This window comes from Hippocampus zosterae, chromosome 12, assembly GCF_025434085.1.
Source record: "Hippocampus zosterae strain Florida chromosome 12, ASM2543408v3, whole genome shotgun sequence".
NCBI lineage: Eukaryota > Metazoa > Chordata > Actinopteri > Syngnathiformes > Syngnathidae > Hippocampus > Hippocampus zosterae.
In genome coordinates this window covers 634,980-656,713 of record NC_067462.1, presented here as the reverse complement: position 1 = coordinate 656,713, position 21,734 = coordinate 634,980, and the positions used below count along the sequence as shown (strand labels likewise).

The 21,734-nt window shown below is 52.9% G+C and overlaps 1 protein-coding gene across 1 annotated transcript; it reads right to left on the bottom strand.

The window, feature by feature from the left end:
- Positions 1-123: 123 nt before the first annotated feature.
- wars2 (tryptophanyl tRNA synthetase 2, mitochondrial) lies at positions 124-10,128 on the bottom strand. Its single transcript, XM_052082036.1, has 6 exons — positions 9,981-10,128; positions 3,783-4,046; positions 3,028-3,108; positions 2,196-2,278; positions 1,723-1,844; positions 124-1,227 (listed from the first exon to the last, which is right to left on the bottom strand). The coding sequence occupies exons 1-6, from the start codon at positions 10,092-10,094 to the stop codon at positions 779-781; spliced, it is 1,113 nt and encodes a 370-aa protein (XP_051937996.1). The 5' UTR covers positions 10,095-10,128; the 3' UTR covers positions 124-778.
- Positions 10,129-21,734: the final 11,606 nt, after the last annotated feature.

Genomic DNA, 21,734 nt, shown 5'->3' with positions numbered 1-21,734 from the left:
CGGACCAATCAGGTGGCATTCTTCCAATCCGCTGGGTGGAAAAAATCTGAGCAGTCTTCTCACATCTACAGCGAAAATGCCATTGTTGGAATTGAAGCACAAACACAGCAGAAAAGCACCATGTTGAATATTCAAACATTTATTATTTCTTGGAATCATGATCCTATCCAAATATCGAATGCTTTTTGCAGGCAGGCAGGACGTGATGCAGGCAAAAAACAAAAACAATAGGCCGTGTCTGTTCGACATTTAGTCATCTGAGGGGGAGGGGGGGGGGAAATAAATTATATGTGTGTGTGTATATATATATATATATATTATATATTTATATATATGTACTGTGTATATATAATACACACTCACATATGTATACAGTATATATATATTTACACACACACATATATACCTACATATATATATATACACATACATACACACACACACACATGTATATAAATACACACACACACATACATATATTCATACACACTTATATTTGTATATCTATAGGTATTTTTGCATCATTTTTTTATAATCATGACATTTCTTTCATGAGACAGTAAATAATGAATGGAAAAAAAGAAAAACAGACCAATCAGGTGGCGCCTGTTCTGAGTCCGCCTGCCAATAGAATGAGGCCAGTTGTTCTGCCATCTTGATTGTTTGTGTTCTTTTTGGTAAGCAAGATCCAGTCCCCTCACAAAACCGACAAGAGCGATGAGCTCATGCAGGCAAATGGACCAATCGGGCGCTCCCGGTTCCAAGTGCGTCCGTCCCGTCAACAGAATCCGACCAATTTTCGGACTTGCTGTAGCGTGGGGGTGGCCAGCTCGCAGGCTCGGCGCCGGCCCTCTTCCAGCACGGCCTCCAGGTGGGAGCGCTCCGCCTTGAGCCGCAGCAGCCGCTGGCGAACGGGCGCCAGCCTCTGGACCAGCACCTCGGCGACCAGGCCTTTGTACGCGGCCGTGTCCAAGCCCCGGGCCAGCGACACGGCTTCGTCCACGCCGATGGCGGCGGCGGCGGCGTGAATGCCCACCAAATTGGACACGCCGGGCCTGGCTTCCGGGTCGTACGTCACCTCCGAGGTAAAGTCGCTGACGGCGCGGCGGATTTTCAGGGTGATGTCATCCGGAGTGTCCGTGATATAAATGGTCGCCATGGTCTGGCCGTCCGACTTGGACATTTTGGAGGAGGGGTCACGGAGGGACTTGACCTTCCGGGCGGAGCCTGCGGAGGGAATCGGATGGAGAACAGGTGAAGGTCGGCGGTGCACAAGATCCCTGCACAAGTGCAAAAGTTCAAAACTGACCGCAAACTTCTTGTGGGGGGGGGCGTTGTTTCGGTAACCGAGCAACACGAAACCTCATCTCCTGCAATTGTTTTATTGGGCTTCCCAAAAACGAAAAAGCGGTTGGGGAAGACGCATCAGATGGTCCCCGCCGCCGGCCGCCAATCAATCACAAGTCCCGCCCCCCTCAGCAGTCAATTATCACCCGAACGGTGGCAAAGAGGCTTCTTTCATCAAAAGTGCTGACGCCATTTTGTATTTTTACGAGGCTTTGGAATAAACAAGCGCATTTTGAGTCGGCGTGTGCGTGCGTGTTGACCATGTGTGCGTTTCATTGCGAGGCCCGTGCGCCGGCATTCCAAAATAGTTCCATGCGCGTCATTCTTATCAGGATTGCGGAAGGGAGCCTCGGATTGAGCCCGAGGTGTTCTTACCGAGCAAGGCGCGGGGCTGAGGGAAGACGGCGTGGCCGTAGCGTCGGTTGAAGATGCGAGCCAGATCCTGAGCCAGCTCCAGATGCTGGACCTGGTCTTCTCCGACGGGGACGTGCGTGGACCTGAGAGCCAACAACTGTACACTGTCATCTGGAGCGCATGTGCTTATGCAAACGTGGTTAGTCAAGTGGGTGGGTGGGGGGGGGATATCATCATCATAATAATCATCAGATTACAGCGTGTTTCACTTTATCGTGTTTTCAAAGGATATCATACTTTTTTTTTTTTGCAGTTATAGGTTCATATTTTTGCTGTGATGAACTTGAGAATATGGTGGGAGTTTTATCGGATTAATTGAAGATTAATTTGAAGATTTGAAGTGCAAGTGGGCACAGCGCCGCCCGCAGGCCTGGAGGACAAGCGCCGGGCGGCCTGAAAACTGCACCACCTGATTGAGTGCTGGCTCTACTCACTTGTACAGAAGAATATCAGCGGCCTGGAGAACAGGATAGGTGTACAGGCCCACGCTGCCTTCATTCTTCTGCTTGCTCTTGATCTGGACACATGCCCCCCCCCAAAAAAATGTTTAAAAAAAACAAAAAACATATGTTGATATTTTAGTGACCCAGGATCGGAACAGGCGGCGACCAGTCTTTTTCAGGCTTCCAGAAGGTGCGTGTATGCAGGCCTTTTTTTTTTGGCCGCGGCACCTCCTCGGGGCCCGATTGACGCCACATGTGGTCGGGAAATGACGGCTATTAGGAGGACAAATCTGACAGATGGAGAAAGCAATAAAACAGACGAAAACAACGACGGAGAAGCGGGATGGAAATCCGACACGCGGCGGCAGGAAAAAAAACCAAAAACGTGCTCGATGACCAAGGCTTTGTCCGTTTCAACAAGTAAACAACTGCAGCAAAATCCCAAAAGCTGGCGCGCTGCTGCGTGATCGATTGGCCATCCAGCAAGTGCAAACCGGAATAGTGTGTGTGTGTGTGTGTGTGTGTGTGTGAGTGTCAGGATGGGATTTGAGGGTTTTCAGGATGTTGAAAAGGCTTTGTTTTAGTTGAATTTTTTTTTTAAATATATGGCGTATTTTCATTGAAGTTTCTTCTTTAAAAAAAAAAAGTCACAAAGTATTGTGCGATCAAGGCAAGTAGCATTCCCTACTGTAGCATTTTCACGACTACTTAAAAAAAAAATAAAAACAACAACAACAAAAAAGATTTTTTTTTCCCATTTGATTTTGTTATTAAGTATTTTATTTTCGATTTTTCTTGTTGTGTGTGCGTTTTCCACGGGTACCTTCCACTGCGGCAGGTGTCGGAGGCGCGGCATGCTGGTCAGGCATCCGAGGATCCAGGAAAGCTCGGCATGCTCGGGCACCTGCCAGGTCACAAATATTCAGACGCCTTCAATCGCGCCACCTGAACGTTGAACTCCCATATCATCTTTCGTGTCAATGAAGAAAAAAAAAACACCCAAAGAAAATGGAAGCACGAAGACGGTGACGGCCTGGCGCCTCACAGAGGCAGCGGAAGGTACCGCAGGCAATTGAACATCATGCCGCCAGAGAGGATGGCATACTGTATTGGAAGATTTGAAGAAGGATGCAGCGGCGGCTGCCTTGGTTTCACTAGCGGATGCGCGGCCGTGTTTTGGGGCAAATTCAACTTTCTGGTTGGCCGGCTGCGTTGACATTCTCTCTCTCGTGTCAGATAACTGGAACTTGGATCAGTATGTGACAGCGGGGGCCACTTCACCCCTTTCACGGTGTAAAAAGAAGGAAAAATAGACGGCGAGGCACTCAAAGGATTTGCGTGCATCCAAAATGTCAGCTGGGAGTCCACACGCGGCTTGGAATAAGAAAGGGCAAAGACGGAATCCCCCGAGTTTTTTTGATTTGTTCTTTTTAACGGGCCAGGTTATCCACGAGGAGACGAAGGGCGCCGAGCAACATTAGGGCTGTCAAAAACGCGGAGCACTTGCGGCAACATGGCGACTCCTCAATCTGCGCCGTTTCTCAGCCACGCGGATGGCGTGTCGGGGGCGGGGCGAACCTGCGACTGCTGGAAGAGGACGGCCTTGCGCGGGTCCACGCCGCACGCCAGCAGGCTGGCCACCATGTCCAGGGTGTTGGTCCGGAGCGCGCGCGGGTCCTGCGGCCGCGTGACGGCGTGCAGGTCGGCCACGCTGTACAGCACCGACGGGTAGCGCTCCTGCAGGGTCACCCAGTTGTCCAAGGTGCCCAGGTAGTTGCCCAGGTGGGGGACCCCTGTGGGCTGGATCCCCGAGAACACCCGGCACGCCGCCGTCGGTGGCTCCTGCCCAAGAAAAGAAGCCAACTGTCAAACGTCAATGTTACGCGGTCAACGGAAAAGCTCAGAGGCCGCGCAGAAAGGAGCTAATTCGAGCCGGTCGTCCGGACCTTTCTGGCTTCTCGGCGAGCAACGAAAACGCCCCGGGGCTTCCTTTTCGCCGGCCGCGCTTCTCGCCGCACCCATGGCGTCGAGCGGCCGGCAGCCCGAGTCCCGAGCGCCGGCCGCTGCAAAGCTCCCGGCGCGCTGGAACGCGAGCGAGGCCGGAAGGAACTGAGCGCTTAAGTCATTAGCTGCCATGTAATTGCGGCGAGCCTCTTGGGGGGGGGGGGGGGGGGGCGTCGGGGTCGATTTAGGGCGCAGACGGTAACCCCGGGTCTGGCTCATGTGTGTTCTCACCTCCGGCTGACATGCCCCCCACCCCCATCCCCCGCGAAGGAAGCCATTAGCCACGCAGACATGCTAATGGCGTCATTTGAGCCAATCAAGTGTCAAGCAGAGTCAACAGCGGCCACGAAGCAGCCGTCACCTGGCCAGACGCCTCCGAGGAAGGAAAGCCGGCCGGCCGCGGTCTGGAGAGCGCTTTGTGGGCTTTAGGGGCAGGGGGGGGGGGCGAAGAGGTAAATCAGCCCCCGCCCGACGACAGGCCGGACAGCCAATAGTGTACGGCAATTAATTTTTATGACGGATGCCGCAACACGAGCGCCACGGTCGTAAAAGGCGATCCCGCTTGGAAATCCCGGCAGCGAGCGTCTCGACGCGCGATTTGTCCCGCCATATTTCATACGTCTCATAAAACCATCGCGGAAGGAAAGGCGCGGCCCACTCGGTAACGCGAGCTGACGTTTCCTCGAGACGGGCGCGTGCCGTTTGAGTTGAGGCCGAAAAGCTCAGCGGGTCATCGCCGCCCGACCGTCGCCGACAACAAAATGGCGGCCTGGCGTCCTCTTCAATTTTGCTCGCCGCGCATGCAATTTGGGTGGCGGACGGCCTCGCCGCCGGATGAAATATTGCTTTCCGGACCTCCTCGGGATGGGGGGGGGGGAGGCACCAAATCTCCCAATTTGGGTGCCGATTTAGGGGCGTGTACTTGCACAAAGCCGAAGCCGTGATGTCAAAATGACGCCTTTGGGGCATTCCGGAGGATTTCTGCGCTTGCTGGCCTTCAATTTGTTCTTGTGGTCGCCGATGCGAGCGGAAGCTCCCCAATTGTCAACGTGGAATTCAACTCAAATGAGTTTTGCCGCGACAACATTCGGCCCCCTTCTTGCGGGCTTTGCGCGAGTCTTCGCGGGGGCTTGAAAAGTTTCGCGGCGTCGCCTGGCACGCCGGCGCCGGCCGTGTTTCTCCCGTATTGCATTTATTAGGCATTCTTGCGCGAGGATGTCATTTTGTTGCGGCTGATTAATCCAACGTTTTCTCGCCGGCACCGCGGCGTGCGGTCGCTTGTTCCCCGGCGGACGAGAAGAGAGAGAAATGTTGGAAAGGGGCCCCCCCGCTGGAACTGGAGAGGAAAAAAAAAAAAAAAAAAAAAAAGACGCCGCACGATTCGCTCTTTGTCCTGGCGTGACGTGACGGCAGTTTTTCCGCCGGGCCGACCGGGAGGCGGCTTTTATTTTTTTGAAGAGTCGTCTGTCCAAGTTTTAAGATGGACTTTAAGATGGGGGTTTTCCCCCCCGCAGCGTGTTTGCGCTTGACCTTCGCCCCCCCCGCGGACGTTACCGCACGGTGACATTGCCAGACAAATGAAGACCTATTCCTGGAAAAAATGCGAAAACACGGCGCTAACGTGTACGTAACCCCCCCCCCCTGCCCCCCCTTCAGACATGGACTCTAACACACACAAAGCGTGCAATGTCTTCAGCATATGGCGGCCGCGAAAGAGGAAAGCTTTCGTCACTTTAGCGACGATTGCAGCGCGACGGCCGCCGCTGTCGGTGTTAAAATATGAGGAGCGAAGGGGGGGGGGGGCTGTTAAGCGTCGTCGACAGGCTGACGGTTCTTGTTTTCTTTTTTAACATTTGTCAGAGCCGGAGAACATTTCCTCAGCCGCGATGGGCTGTGGCGACGCCTCCAAATATTTGCCACCATTTTGTAGCGTGTGAAGGGGAAAGCTTCGCGACTCAGCACCGTTGATCCGTCTGGGACGACTTCGATTTGAGATGAATTCAGTTTGGGAAGTTGGACCGAAATGACGGCGCTGCAAAGCAACGGCCAATCAAAACAAACGGCAAAAGATCCCCGTCTCTCCGTCGGCGACCTCGAAAAACGCCGGGTGTTGAATTTGCAATCGGCGGCAGGTCGAAAGTGAGGATCGGCCGTCGTCGGCGTCGAAGCTTTTCCAGCTTTGGTCGTCGGCGTTGTTCATGGCGGCCCGACAGAGCGCATCTGTTCCGTGATGCGCTCTGGACGGCCTTTCAGGGCTCCTACGCTCAACGGCAGCCAAGACGTTTCACACCGACGGCGCGCGCCAATTTCAACAAGTCTGCCGGACGCCCCCCCCCCCCTCCCCCACGCTGCGAGCGACCGCTCAATCTTTGGAGCTGCAATCCGGCGTCAGATCTTTGCCAACGCCGCATCCCGAGAGAAGTGCGAATGGAAGGATGGAATGACGGAAGACCCCCCCCACTGTCCCCCCTGCCCTCCCGCTGAGCATCCCAGCACAGAGGGTCCGGTGTTCCCCATCCGTCCCAGGAATAACCCCCGCCTACCCGGTAAGACTGCAATCTTAATTCAGCTTGACGTGCCTTCGCTCCCTATCCGACGTGGCCATCTACGTTCCGGTTAAGCAAACTCGACGACGTTGCGCGCGCGCACGTTAGAAGACGCCGCAACTGGATATCTCGTACCAAGCAAGAAAATGTCAGACCAAAAAGAAAAAGGCGACATTCCTCATTTGGAGGCTTCTTCAAGAAGCCTTTGGGTGGATTTGCACCTGCAGACGTCAAGTTGTCCTCGGTGGAATCTTGGCGCCGGCCGTGCCTTCGGGGGGGGGGAGCCAAGCAAAAGAAACCGAGAAGGGCAGCAACCGGGACGGAAAAAAAAAAAAACACGCAGCTACTGAGGTCAGGGGAAGAAAGGCAAAACGACTTGATGATATTTCATGGAGGGGGCTCCCGAGCTGACCCGAAGGCAAACTTGCAAAGACAAAATGGAAGCGGCGGCCCCCCGGCCCCAACCGCATGGAAGGATTTCCCCGTAGCCGCCGACAGACGACCTTTCCCAATCAGATGAGCCCAAGCGCGCTCCCAACCGTGACTTTGAGCCGAGCCGCGTATCCCGATCGGAAGGACTTTCATTTGGGACTGAAATGCCAGCAGCCAAAGGTCACGGAAGGAGGGGGAGGGGGGCGGTCACCCCCTAAACCGAGCTCCAGCCAGCGGTCGCCCAAGGCCGAAGTCAGACGGAGAGGAGGCGGGGTCTCCCCCTTCACTCCAATCCCAAACTTTCCTCTCGGCGTGAAGCGGCAAGAAAAGATTTGGCCCGCTCCCATTCCCCCCCCCCCCCCCCCAACCCTCAACCAGCCGCCAGGGTGAAATCTGAGAAAAGCCGTGCCCGCCGTGCCTCGAGTCCGCGCCGGCCTCGTACCAACCTTCGCTCCTCACGCAAATGGAAGCAGGGAGGGACTTTTTGTTGCTTTTGTCCCCCCCCCCCCCTCCCGAGTCCTCAATGCTAAATTATTCGGACTCTCAAGCCTGGGAAATGACATGCATGCATTTTCCTCCACATGGCAGGAGGTGCCAAAGAGGTGTCCCAAAAAACAAACATCCACCACGTGAACACTTTTTTTCTCCCCACCCCCCTCACGGAGCCCCCCCCTTTTTTTTCTCTTAGCCCATTCCAGATTTCAGCGTGTGTTTTTCCGTTTTTCCTCCACGGAGGGTGCCGGGGAGTTGTGGGCGGGGGTACGTCCCCTCCCCCCCTCCCCCCCAAAAAGAACATTTGATTAAATCTGCGGTGGGAGCGCGGGACAGGTGAGATTGATGAGGCTCCTCCGAGCTTCACGCTGCGCGGCAACAGAAACGCGGCGGCGCGGCGGGACGGGGCCCCCGCGCCTGGGGTCCCCGGCCTGATTAATGGCGACTGGAGGCCCTTCAAAAACAGCAGACGCGGGCCGCTCCAAAAATAACCTCGGCGGGCCGCGGCTTCTCCGGGGTCCAGACTTCAAGACAGCCTGCGGGGAGGCCCCTTTGGGGTGGGGGCGGGGGGGCAGCAGGAAATTCTGATGGACCTCATTAGGAACTCAGCCTTGAAGCGCCGTTTCCAGCTGGAAGCAAAGTGACAAAAATGGAGCCGGGGCGAGCGTATCAAGTCTGGGATCTGGCGAGCGGTCGCCGCGGTTACACGCGGGTGACGGACGCAATTAGCCAGCCCATAAAGCGGCCCGTTTAGCCACGCCGACGAGGGAAAACTAGCCGTCGCTGCGACCAGGTGGCAAAAGAACCAAACGGGAAAGCGAAAGGGGAAAAAAAACACTCACAACGACAACAAAAGTACAAAAAGTGATTTGTCACGCCAGCAAATTCAGCCAAAGACCGACTCCAACAAATTTTGTTGGGAAAACAAGAAGACGACCCCCCAAAATTGGAATTTGCGACGTGGAGCCGCCTCGGATGGGATTTGGATTTTGTCAATATGTTGGCCTAAACCCCAGCTGAGGGAATTAGCGCCCACATTTGAAAAGAAATCGGCCAGCTCAGGAATATAGAGACGACTTCCTCGGGTGGAAGTGAATTTCGGGGCGGCGGGGAGAACCCCGCAGGCCGCTTCCCGCGGCCACGGCACCGCACCCCGATGAGTGCAAAAGCAAGCCGGCAGACCTTGGCACCCCAACGTTGGTTTGCCCTTTCTGTTGCGCCGTGGCGTTGCCTGCCGCTCGACGCCGTCCGTGACGTCACCCCCGCGTCGCTCCCCGGGCACAAACGCTCAAGCTAATAGCCACTCCTTCAAGAAGCGCCCTGCGCCCAAATTTTGCTTGCGCTGGCGGCAATAAGACGGTCAATGAAGCGCCGCTTTTTGTTTCTTGTAAAATGTGCAAAGCGGCTGGCACAAAAGGGGGCCGAGGTGCCATGTGCGTCAAACCGGGCCGCAAGCCTTCTTCGCTTGCTCGTCACGCCTTGGAAAAAAACAAAAAACAAAAACACTTTTTCCAATTCTCACAATTCTCTGAAAACGCTGAACGTTGGCCAAACGTTAAGCAACAGTTTGGATGTTTTTGTTTTTATTGGCCGACGTTTCCGACCTTGAGGGAACGCTGACGGGCGCTCGACATTGGCAAACGGTGGCTCCTCAGTGGGATGGGGGCTTCCGAGTCCACCTGGAAAAATGTCTGGCGCGACTTGGGAACCTCGGACGGAGAAGAGAGACTCGCCGGCAGAGGAGGTCGAAGCCGTGACCCGAAGAGCAATATTCGGAAGCGCCACGCCCAGGGGGGAGGGGAGAGCGCGATGGGACAGGTACCTCCGGTGCCAGCCTTAGTCATGGATTGATTGACCGACTTACTTAATGTCATCGTCCCGCACCGCCGCGTGAGCAGGAAGCGGGATGGGACCGCGTATGGGAGACAGTAAGCGCGGATGTGATGATGATCTAAGCTGAGAAATAACTTCCATTGGAGCCCAGGAAATTGTCATCAGGACGTTCGAACGCTAGGACGGCCAAGTCAACTATTCCTACGTGTAGTCCTCACAGATATACACCAAGCGCAAATGACATTGCCTCCAAGTGCTGAACTCCGAAGTACCGTTGAAAGTCCAATTTGGACGAATACGAACCCACAAACACAAGCGCCGACCGCGAAGCAAAAACACGAGACAGTTCGCGCTTCTCCTACGAGGGAGGGCAACGAGCGCAGGCAAGTGTAAAGGCTGTGAAAAGAGGCAAGAAATAGAAAGAGCCTTGTCGACATACGACGCGGACAAGAGCGCGGTCTGTATTTACCTCGTTTTCCGACGCGCCGCCATCGCACAGAAACCTTTTGCGGACTCGCTGAAACCTCCCGGAGAAACTGAGCAGGAAATGTGGCGCGAGGGAAGCCCGCACCGGCAGCGCCATGTTGACGGTGGGCGAAGGCGGGGCTCGGTGACGTCACAGCGCAGCTCCTACGGCGAGCGCGACGGTTCGAAACACTTCGACACCAAAGGCGAATGGCTCATTTCCAGGACGAGAGAGTCGCGATAGTCCCGAGAGACGATGGACTGCCCATTGTTGTTCTGCAATTGTGCGTAGAGTCGGGAAAAACGTTCCAACAAAACGTGTACGACCACAGTGGCATTTTTCAGGCGGAAATAAAGGTGACAATGGGAGCTTGAAGTGGACATCGAGTGGCTCTGTGTATGTGCTGCAATATAGGTGGAGAGAAATCTTTCAGGTGAGTTTAGCGCGGAACTTTGGGTGGAAAGATGTGCGTCAGCAAGACATCAAGGGGGGAAATACGGTGGAAGATAAAAGTGGACAGCCACGGTGAAGGTCGTCGGGATGTGTTTCGGCGGGCCAAATATAGAGATTGAGTGGTGCGTTAAGGTAACGCTCAAGAGTGCGCTTACGGCGGAAGTCAAGTGGGAGAGGTCTTTTCAAGCTCTAAATCACAGGTGGCAAACTCAAGGCCCGGGGGCCGGATCTGGCCCACCACATCACTTTCTATGGCCCTCCAAAGCAAATCAATCATGTCAACTTCCATGATGCTTGTTAAAGTCTCGAACGACATTTTTTAAATGATCATATTGAATGAACAAGAGACATCTTGTTAGCATTTTTTGAAAGCAAACCCCTCACGACAGTAACTTAAACAATAAGGCAAAATTCAAAGTGGAAAAGGGCGATGGAAATCTCATTCAGTGCCAGCCATTTTCAGACCCATCTCGACCCTAATCTCGGTATCTGGGATTGATCGCACTCCTTAAAAGACATCAAACCACGTCCTTGGCATCCAACGAGTCTTACGGCGGCAATTAGGCCGTCGAGATGTGCCAAAGATGGAACGAAAGGTGGACGAGCACCTTGAAGCAGGAAGCGAAGGTCGGGGAGTTGCGTTTGGTGTCGCGAGATGCTTCCTTGTTGTGTCTGGGCCCCGACTGGTTGGCCTTCATTTTCCCACGACCGCTGAGCTCTTTTCCATGCGCGGCCGTCAGGTATGATCTTGACACACAACGCCCGTATTAGCGATGAGCCGGCACATGGGGGTCGGGTTACGTGATGGCGTGCTCGCTGGCCGCTACCTGAGAGCTTTCATGTCGGCAACATCTGCCGCATCTGGTTGTGTTTGCCGCGCACAAAAACGCCAGCGCGTCACTCCATATTCATTAGCGTTTCCCGAGGCAACGGCTGCTGCTCCGTATGTGTGTGTGTGTGTGTGTGCGCGTGTATACCTTTGGCTGCTGTTTCCTGGCCACCCACCAGACGCGCGCACACAACATTGTGGACCCAGTTGGAAATTCCTCAACTTGACTCAAGGCAAAGTTCTTTGCAATGGGGTGGGGTGGGGGGTGGGGGGTTTCAAATGTGAATGTGACGTGAATGAAATAGCAGCAGATGCAAATGAATGCGAATTCAATGCCTGGAAGTCATTTGCATTGATTGCCATTGGTCGTCGTGACTTGTCAGCCATTTGTCCAAGTGATTGTCAAAAGTCAGAATATGAAGAGCAATCAACAAAATGGATGCGCCGCAAGATCAGTGCCTTCCCATTGTTCACGCAAACAAACACACACAGTTACAAATTGATTTTTTTTTAAAATCCAACTGATAGGCAGTTGAGAGTCATAAATCGTGAGAAGTATTGCTGTTTTGTGTTCTATCGAGAAGCGCCGAAGGAAGCGCGGCGTCGACGTGTCCCGAAGAGGAAGAGGAAAACGTTGACCCGAGGAGGGCGACGAGCGATGAGCGACGAGTGAACGCGTCAAAACACTTGCAGCAATAACACCTCCCAACAACACCTCATTTGTCTTCCTCCTCCTCCTCCTCACCTTCGGACACTTCATTAGGTACGACCACCCCGACTGATGAGCGACGTGTTCGGCCTTCGCACACACAAAAACAAGTGTGGAGACATTTTTGACAGGAAGTAGAAATGATACAGGTCACGTAAACGTTAAGGTGGCAATTTTGTTATGGTGGCGGTGTGTGTCTTCCCCCCCAAAAAGCTTCCAGCCACGAGGATCAAGATTGCAGAGGCCTGTTTCGCGACGAAATCTGTCATCCGAACTCGGCGACAATGTCAGAGGGACGTTCCTGGAGGAATAAGCTCCAAGCGGCGTCACGACAAAGCGCCGACCGGACAAACGCAGGCGGACATCGGAGCGGACGGCGGGACGTGAGAGGTCGCGCTGGGGGGGCCACGCTCAGACTCTCTGGACTTTTCGTTCGCTCGTTTGCCGTGAATGTCATCGTTGTGCTCACGGTGGGGGAAAAAAAAACTCTGTCTGCTCGGCGCCGCGTTGCGCTGAAGGCGGAATTGGAATTCCGGCTGCTACAGACGAGCTGGGGGCCGTCGGAGTTGGGGCCGTGTTTATTATGCCGGTTGTAGTTTTGCGGGGTTGCCGTCCACCTGTCATAATAACGCCGCCCTTTCGTCTCGAGGGGCAAGCGAGGTGCTGAGTGAGGCCTCGAACGTGGCCGCGTGTGCGCGCGCGCGCTTGTGGATGAACGGTGAAAGACGGGGTGGGGGAATGGGGGGGGGGGCACTGGAGGCCTTCGACGTGCGCGCGCTGGACAAACGGACACCGCCCAAGCGGACGGACAGACGGAATGACGACGCGCGTGAAGTATTGACGCCGTCTGGCGGTGATTGGTCTCCATCCACACGCACAACAGAAGCGGTGACGACCTTTGACATTTTACAGTTTGCCTTCAAATTCATGCAGACAAAAAAAGTGGATGCGTGTGTGTGTGTGTGCTTGCGTGTGTGCGCGCTCACGCTTCCCTGAGGGAGGCCACTTTCAGCACCTTGTCTCATTGCCTGTCGTGGTGTCGACAGCGGCTGAAGTGTGTGTGTGTGTGTGTGTGTGTGTGCGGGTGTGTGTGAGATGAAGTGACCGCTAGAGTCAGACAAGTTCAAGCGAGATCATGTAGGACCATTTCCGATTTGAAGGTGGCCTGCTTTCCAGGCGGAGGACCTTGCGAGGTGCCGCTCAGGTGAGTCGAACGAGCGAGGAAAGGCGGCGTGACACCCGCAAAGTGGGACGACGGATGGGGGGGTGCTTGCGGGCCAAATCGAAAGGGGAACAACGATGGAGGCGTTTGGAAGCTTGAAAGGTGAGCGAGCCCTCGCATGGGTTTCAATTCAAGGCGGCGAAGGTGAAGGTCCCCAAATCAGACAGGAGTCTTCCAAAAGCCCATCGGCGCAACACGTGCGCCGACGCGCCTCATTCTTCCAGTCCTCTCCTCACGGCGTTTGAAGAGCGAGTCCGGACGGCGTGTGCAGAGAGGCTTGGTGCTGAGGCGCGGCCGCGTAATCAGAAGCAGACCGCCAATCCATCAGCGGCCGCGCCGTCCCCGCACGACACACTCCGGAGACACCAGAGGATGGAGACTTTCTCCTCTTGCTCGTTAGTCAAGCTGACACGTTCGGCCGCGGCCCCGCTCAACTATTCCCGGCTGTCGGACGCGCACGCGCACACACACGGCAACATTTTTGGTGGTGCGAGTGCAGTCGTCCAGAGAAAAAAAAAAGGACGTTTTATCTGCGTGTCTTTGGGGCTTGAAAAAGAGCTCCAAAGTCTTCTGCGGTTGATCCCAAAAGACAGCTTCACAATGATTATGTTTTTATTTTTAATGTTTATTTTTTAAGGGGGTGGGGGTTGCCCCCAAATTTCCTTTTGTTTCTTACTGTGGCCAAAACGCTAAAGTAAATTTAATGAATACTTTTACTTTTGAGAATAACATAAATGTAATTTGTTATTTTATTTTCATAAGTATGTCAACAAAATTATTCTCTGTATTCTTTACGTCATATTATTTCCACTTAGTTGAGTGGCTTTAATTTATTATTTGAAATTCATTCATTCATTCATCTTCCGTACCGCTTGATCCTCACTAGGGTCGCGGGGGGCGCTGGAGCCCATCCCAGCCGTCTCCGGGCAGTAGGCGGGGAAATAATAAGAACTTATTTCTTACGGTAGAGTTTATCCAATCCTATTTCAGCTAGCTTGTGTTGCCAGGTCAACTAAACTTGCTCGGGGCCTTCAGATGAAACCGAGCAGGTCCCTGTGCGCTGGAAATGAACGGGCACGTTCAGCTCGCAATAGCCAATCAGATCACGAGTCTGCCCCGGCCTTATGTCGTCACTGGACGTGCGCGTTCGGTGATTGGATGAGCGCATTTTGACCCAAAATGGCCGAAGGAGAAGACGTTGATCTGGTTGCAGGACTACTTTCCACACGATTTTCAAGACGGACCTTCCACCGGATTTCCCGATTGAAGTTGTTTTTACCAAGGCGGCAAGGAAACGTCAGAGCACGGCCGGGCACTTACAAGCTACGGTGCGTTTCAAAACGTTTGGGGGACACTCGAGTAGATCTGCAGCTCAGTGAACAGGCACCACATTGGTGAGTAAATCAATTTTATTTTACATTTCTTCGTTATTTCGTTAGTATTAATGGTCACGAAATAAAATGACAAACATACAAAAATGTATCAAATAAACCAGCCCACCTGCGATTTAGAATGGCACATTGTAGTCACCTTCGTTGGTTCAATCTCAGCTGCTCCACATTTTCAGTTATTTGCTGTTGTGTTGCCTAGTCTCAAAATGCAAATGATCTGTTCATTTTATTTTCAAAGAATAGTTTGTTTTGTTATTGTGTGGTTGGTGTCTTGTATGAAACTGCGACATTGTGTAATTCATTGGACAGACTTGTTTAAGATTTGGCTGGCATTTTATGTCGTATTTTTAAATCATCTTTCTATTTGTGACAATATCTGTCAATGTAGTTTCCTGCTCTTACTTGTGAATGCATACTTGATGGTTTGAAGTGCTCCTGAAATGAAGTGCTGCCTGACCAGCCATGTATGTGACGTCACTGAAGGCCGAAGGTTGAAACGCACGGCCCGCCACTGCTCTTGAAGTATCCGTTTTCAGTGTCTCGCAAAACAAACGTGCGCGGACCTATGCAGCAGCTTGTTGTTTTCTTTCGGGTTTATTTATAGAGCAACATAACATCCGCTGTGACGTGTGCCGCGTTAATCTCGCCAGAAAAAATTGAATCCCTTTAAAATTCATTTAAATTAATGCCAATAAATATATATATACTTTTTTTTCTTTCTCAATCGTGGTAATGTTGCGACAGCGCTCTGTGTCTTGTTTTGCTTTTTGCCTCCAAGTGTGGGAAACGACAAGAGCAAAAAAAGAATTAAAAAAAAAAAAAACAACCCCCCCTCCGCAACAAATCCCAGTCTGTCGTATGAGTGGCCCGTCGCGCGAAACGTGATTGGACGGCAAGGCGGAGCGCGATCGATGTTTCCAGTTAGGCAAGCTGATGCAACTTGCAAAGACTTTGAAGTCGTCGCAGATGGCGGCTTTCGCGAAGCGACCGTGTTTTGATACGCTCCAAATACGCCGGCCGGGATGAGGACAGAAACTCTTGAGAAGCGAGCAGGCGGGCGAGTCACGTCCGCCGCGCCGTTCCCACGCGTTCCCGAGTCGCGCGTGCGCGTGGGCCTCGCCGACGCGCAATGCGCACGCGGAGGCCTCGCCGCCGCTGTCAGCACGCGGGAAATCGGCCGCTTTGGACGCAGGATCGCTTTCACGTCAGGCTCCGCGAGCCTTGCCCGCTTTTGAGACGAATGGCAGACACACGTCGCGTCTCGTAGCCGACTCGGAGTGGCCTCGACCTAGTGTGACATACTCGCCGATTGGCGTCCGGGTAGGACCGCGACAACCAAAGTTATGGCACGCGTGACGTGTGCCAGGGTGTCGTCCTTTGATGGGTGCCCAAGAGGAAGACCCTGGTGCACGCCATGGCGACGTGGCCCGGCGAAATCTTAACATGACTCGCTACCGGTGATTTTCAACGTCTTGGTGTTTTTTCAGATCAGACCAGATTTTGCTGAAGATGTGCAAATATCCATTCCTCTTCGATCCTGCTTTTTACGCCGACAGAAAGTGATGGCGGTCAGTTCATTTCAAAGGCTGCAGGCAAGAAGGTTGACATTCACTTTTTGGTCTGAAACGTAACTGCAGCCTGCAATGGGGGCAGGTGGGGAGGGGTTACTGTACTTTTAAATGGTTTACATTTTGTGGAATATACATGTATATGTGTGTGTATGAGCAACAAAGAAGCACATCGTATGTTGATTTGTATTTTTCCAGCCATAGCAACACTTTGCACAAACACGCAGACTTGCTGAATTCTGCAATGAGCGTCGTGATTTATGGACAATGTGCAAAGTAAAAAAAATGGAATGGATTGCTTGTCTTGGGAAGAACGTGCACGGGCGGTCACGCTCTATTAGCTTTCATGGCCGCACTGACGGACACGTGCGGAGTCAAAGAGTTATGGCGGTACACACATGCACACGCACACACACAGAAAACACACCATGGAAATGTACTAGAAAACAAAGCAACGTTGAGAAAATTAATTGTCAATGTTGGGCAAAAAAAAATACTGACTGAATACTTTTTTCATTCGATGTTTTTCAAATATTTGATGAAATAAAAAATATCAAAATTTTTGAAAATTGGCATTTACACAAATATTGTGTAAATACGTCAGATGTTTTCAATGGCACAAACGTGTATGAGACTAGACACAAATAGTGGAAAAATTCTAAGAGTAAATGAAATGAAAAATCCGTGCATTTTAGATGAAAAAGAAGTGAATATTTCATTCAAAATCAAAATGAAAAGCCTTGCGCCGTTTGGATTTCATTTGTTCGGCCAGACAAAACGCTTTTATTTTGAAGGCCTGACTCTGAACAGGATATTGATGAGCAGAGCGAGAGCCTTTTTAGTGCCTTCATCATCCCGGCGATGGAATGGAATTTGATTTTATTTTATTTTGTTCTTTTTTTAGTTTTGGGTGCCCGCAACAGATGAATTGGACTCGCGGGATTTGCAATGGCAAGAATCGCTTCGGGTTTTGAGGCAATTCCGATGACTGTTCCATCGCTAGCAAATGATTTTGCAGACCTCGAGCCGCGACTCGGGCTGGAGGCCCTCCGTCGTTTGTGGGTCAAATGAGAACCGGTTCCCCGAACCCGACCTCGCCGAGCCGCTCCGCAGTCGCCGAGGACGGCAAAACGGCCGACGTCAGCCCCTCCAGATGTTTTGCGCGGACACTTGAGACCGCTACGTAGCAGCTGCTCATCTCAGACCGGGAGAAACAATTAGGACTCATGAGTGAGGCAAACTGTCCGTGACGAGGGGGGGCGCGGGCCGTAATGACTCGCCGGGATCGCGCCGCACTTTACGGGTGAACGGCGGGGAGCGGGCCCCTCTGATGGTAACGATGCGCGCTGATCAGGTCTTGAAGGGAGACATACGAGCGGGCCCGGCCACTCGGCGGCCGGCCGGCTCGGACCGACGCGTCGGCGAAACGGATACCAATCAAAAATGGCAAAGACGGAGCTGATTTGAAGCAAGAATACAGCCGTGTGGCCTGGGAGGCCCGGGCCCAAAGAAGTCAATGGTGTGATCCGTCGGTGGCATCTGGAAAAGATTGGGCCGGCGGGGGGTGTTGGGTAGCGAGGCCGGCTCGGCCGGCTCTTTTGCCTCCTCTCCATGACGCCGTTTATTTGGCCGGCCGCGGCAACGGGATGACGCGGCCAGATCCTACACAAACACTCTTATTAAAGCTGGATTTCGCAGATATCCTCCGCAATAATCGACTTACGAGCAAGAGATTTGTTTTTTCGCGCCCCCGCCCACGCCTTTGTCTCTCGCCGTCATTGCTTTTCCAGAAATTGAAACCAGATCTGGCGGCGAGAGTACGCTCGCTGACGAAGCCTGCAGCCGACTTGACTTGACTTTGGCTCAAGACTTACTCCGTGCGATGCCGCCTCTTTCCCGGTGCCTCTTTCATGGCTCCAAATACGATTCTGAAAAACATCTTTTTCAATATTTCTCAAACAAAGACGGACGATCCCTCCGATATCTGAGACGCTTGATCCTAACGAGGGTCGCGAGCGAGCCGCAGCGCCTCTCCCAACCGTCTTCGGGCAGTGGGCGGAGGGCTTACCTATCGTAGACCAGAGACGGGACAGGCGCTCATTGAAAGGTTGACCCTCCGACAAAACAAAGGGGGCCTACGACTCTGCCAGGCGGAACCCCTCCAGTCCGTTATGCGCCCTTCCTTGTAGCCGTCGTGACTTTGGCCGAGGCAAACGCGAAAAGTCTCGCACCTGGACGAGCTGAAGGCCGGCAATCAAAAGTTTGACACTCCCGCAAAGCAGAGCGCGCCGACAACTCTTCCAGGCGGAACTCCCGCGGTCTCGGGAGCGGCAAGAATGGTCATCCTGCCCGGGGCATCATCTGGATTGTATTTCTGCACGCTAACGGTCTCGAGAGCGTCGGAGGAGGCGGCGATTGCGTGGCGAGATAAAGACAAAAACAAGAAAGGGTGTGAGATGAGAGACATGTGACATACGATTCTCTCCTGCTCTAATTTGGCGTCCTCGGCAACAGGAAGTGGGGCTGCCATGTCTGCTTTCCCCCCGCCATCCTTCAGGCGGGGCCTCCTCCCGCCTGCGAGCGGGAGGTGCCAGCTCCAATCTCCGCTTTGCCGCCTCGCCGCGGGGCCCTCGGGTCCAAACGGAGGGAGAGGGGGAGCGGGGGAGAGCCCTGCTGGGCTGGTGTGGGGGGTGGGGGGTCGGGGGAGTTCGTGGTGCTGGTCCCTCTTCGGTACACTCATTGAGATTTGGGTTGCAGAGCCACGTGTTCATTATCATAACGGATAAATACGCTTGGAGGCGGAGTTTTTTTTAGGCAAGGAACGTGAACTTTTTTTTTATGTGAAAATGCCCCCCCCCTCAAAAAAGACGCAATTTAGTTTTTTCACCATTACTGCCAAAATACGAACCGTCAAATAATCTTCTTCAAAATAAGTAAGCCTGTGCAAATTGTACGCTGCATTTTGGTTATTGGTCATTTTCAGCCAGACGTTATTTTTGTTAGTTTATTTTATGACGTTTGATGTGGTGAATATTTGGCTTATCTTGTGTCTCCCGGGTGATGTTTTTCACTTTTGGACATATATTTTGTCGACATGCCATCGTTACACATCAGATTCAGTATTTAGTTGCCTTAAAACTTTGGTCCAAAAGTTTTGTATGACGGTTACTAATAATAGTTGGCTTGACGACGACGCCTGGCATCTAATTGGCCACATAGCGCGTCATTTAGCAGAAGAACATTTTTTTTTTGCGTGACATCTTTTTAATGATACCGCATGACAAAATGAGATCCGTGTTTTATTCTGCACCACCTTTGGGCGCGTTTTTCTTCTGCCATCGTTTCGTGTTTCCATCGTATCTTTTTTTGCGCGCAGCGAATCAACGTCGAAATCCAAGCGCGTGCGTCCTTTTTTCTTCATTTCACGAGAGTGACTTCTTCTTCCCTTGATGAAAATGTGTTTTGCCATATTTTACGGCAATGTCAGCAGAATGGAAGGAAATTATCGATGGTATTAAAAGGCCCATTAGATTGAAGTCAGTCTCGAGCCAGTAAATGAATCCAACGTGCGGCGGTGTCAAAACCGACGCCACGGAAAACATTTGAACAGCTGCTCACATTGTAAAAAAAAACAACAATGGGGGGGATTATTCTTTGGTGGGGAATAAACTCTTCAAGTATGCATTAAAAAAACAAAACAAGATCTGGCAAAAGTCATTTATTCCTTTTTATTTTTTTTGATTTTTTGCGGTGACAGACGGACAGAGAAACAAATAAAGCGGCAGATGTGGCCGACGGAAAAGAAAGAGGCGCTAATAAATCCACACATGTTGCGTATGAGTCCCGACGCCTCGTTCGCGCCGCATCTTGTTCCTGTTAGGCCTTTGAACGGACTAATTCGTCGTATTGTTCTTCGCTCACCACGAGAGCTCCGCGCGTCGCACATGCGCCGCGGGTGCTCGTCTCCCGCGCGCGTCGCCCCGGCGCCGACCATCAAGCTCAAAGTTAGCCGGGGACGACCCGCCCGGCGACGCAGATTGCGCCGCGTGAGCCTCCTCGCAATTACGTGGACGCAAAGGTTCCAAGTTTCCCTGTGGTTGGGGGCGGGGCATGGGGGGTGAGTCCGGGCCCCTAAAGCCACTTTGGCTCAGCGTCATGACGTTTGGTAGGCAAACCAGTCGGGACTCGACGTGCACGAAAAAGTCGTGCCGTAAAGGTACGGGGGTCGGCCATTTTGGCTGGCGTGAGACAACTTTGCGTGCGTCCGTTTGTCCGTTTCCTTCAATCCTTTTGAGAATCCCGACTCCATTTTTATGAGGAGATTTGGTCGGCACGCCCATCGCGATGAAAGCCGCGGGAAGTCGGCCATTTTGCCTGGCGCGACACACCTTTGGCCGCGTTTGTCCGGTTCCAGGGCTCCTTCGGTGCTTTTGAAACACCCCCCCCCCTACCCCCCCAGACGCCGGTTTCACTTAGCACGATGACATTTGGGAGGCGTGGCCATGAAATAAGCCACGTCCCATCGACACCCAAAGTCTGCCATTTGTGTCGGAATCCGTGTTTTGTCATGCGGCCCCCTCATCTGGTTTTGGTCTCCACCTGTTCTCATCAGGCCTCTTCCTCGCGTCGACCAATGCGGAGCTGGTAGGATGCCGACATCTGTTGTTAAACTCCACAACCCCCCACTCCCCCCCCCCCTGAACAAAAAGAGCGCCTGGACCGATTCCCAGTGCGGAGGAACCCCGTGGAGCCCAAACCCGGACGAGTGGCGCGCAGGCCGGCTCCATGTGTGAGCTGGATCTGGGCACGCAGATAACAGCAACACATGATAACAGATAACAGGACACAAAATGCAGTGAAACGCACGCGCAGGACATTGTTGTCGAGAGCGCGGCCGCCGAGCCCCTTTTGCTTTGATGACGAATGAAAACGGAGATGAAGAGGAAGACAGCTCGCTTCCTTCCGGGCGTAAATTTCAACCGATGACGACGACGACGCCCCCCCCCCTCCCCTCCCCAACGAAAAAACAAAATTACAGATCTGTTCAACACATGAGACGTCCGACCGCGACTTATTGGAGAAAGTAAGGCTCCATACATGGCGACGTCTGTACATCGTACGCACGTGTAGCGACTGCGCTCCACCGCCACACGCGGAAGCGAGAGGCGTCGTGCCAGGAATACACCGGAGAGCTTTTGTAACATGAATCGAATCTTAATATGCCGGCAAAGACAAAGCGAGACAATGCGCTCTTTTTTTTTTTTTGGGAGGGGGGGGTTGCCTTTTCCAATTCCTTAAATGTGGCCAAGTAGGCGTCGTTCGCAGGTTCCATGAAAGATTGAACCATAAGAGCTCTCACAGATTAATGAAGACCACATGGACATTGGATGGAGCAGGGGTGTCCAAATGTCGGCCCGGGGGCCATTCGGTGGCCCGTCATCAAGCTATCGCGTGAGACGGCCAAGCGCGATATGATGTCGAGTGGCAAAGCGCCATCCGCTCTGCGGAAGAACCGCCCGTCCCGTGCCGAGTCGTCGGAGAGACGGATGCCTTCGCGGCACGTCCCGCGCTTCTTTTATCAGTGG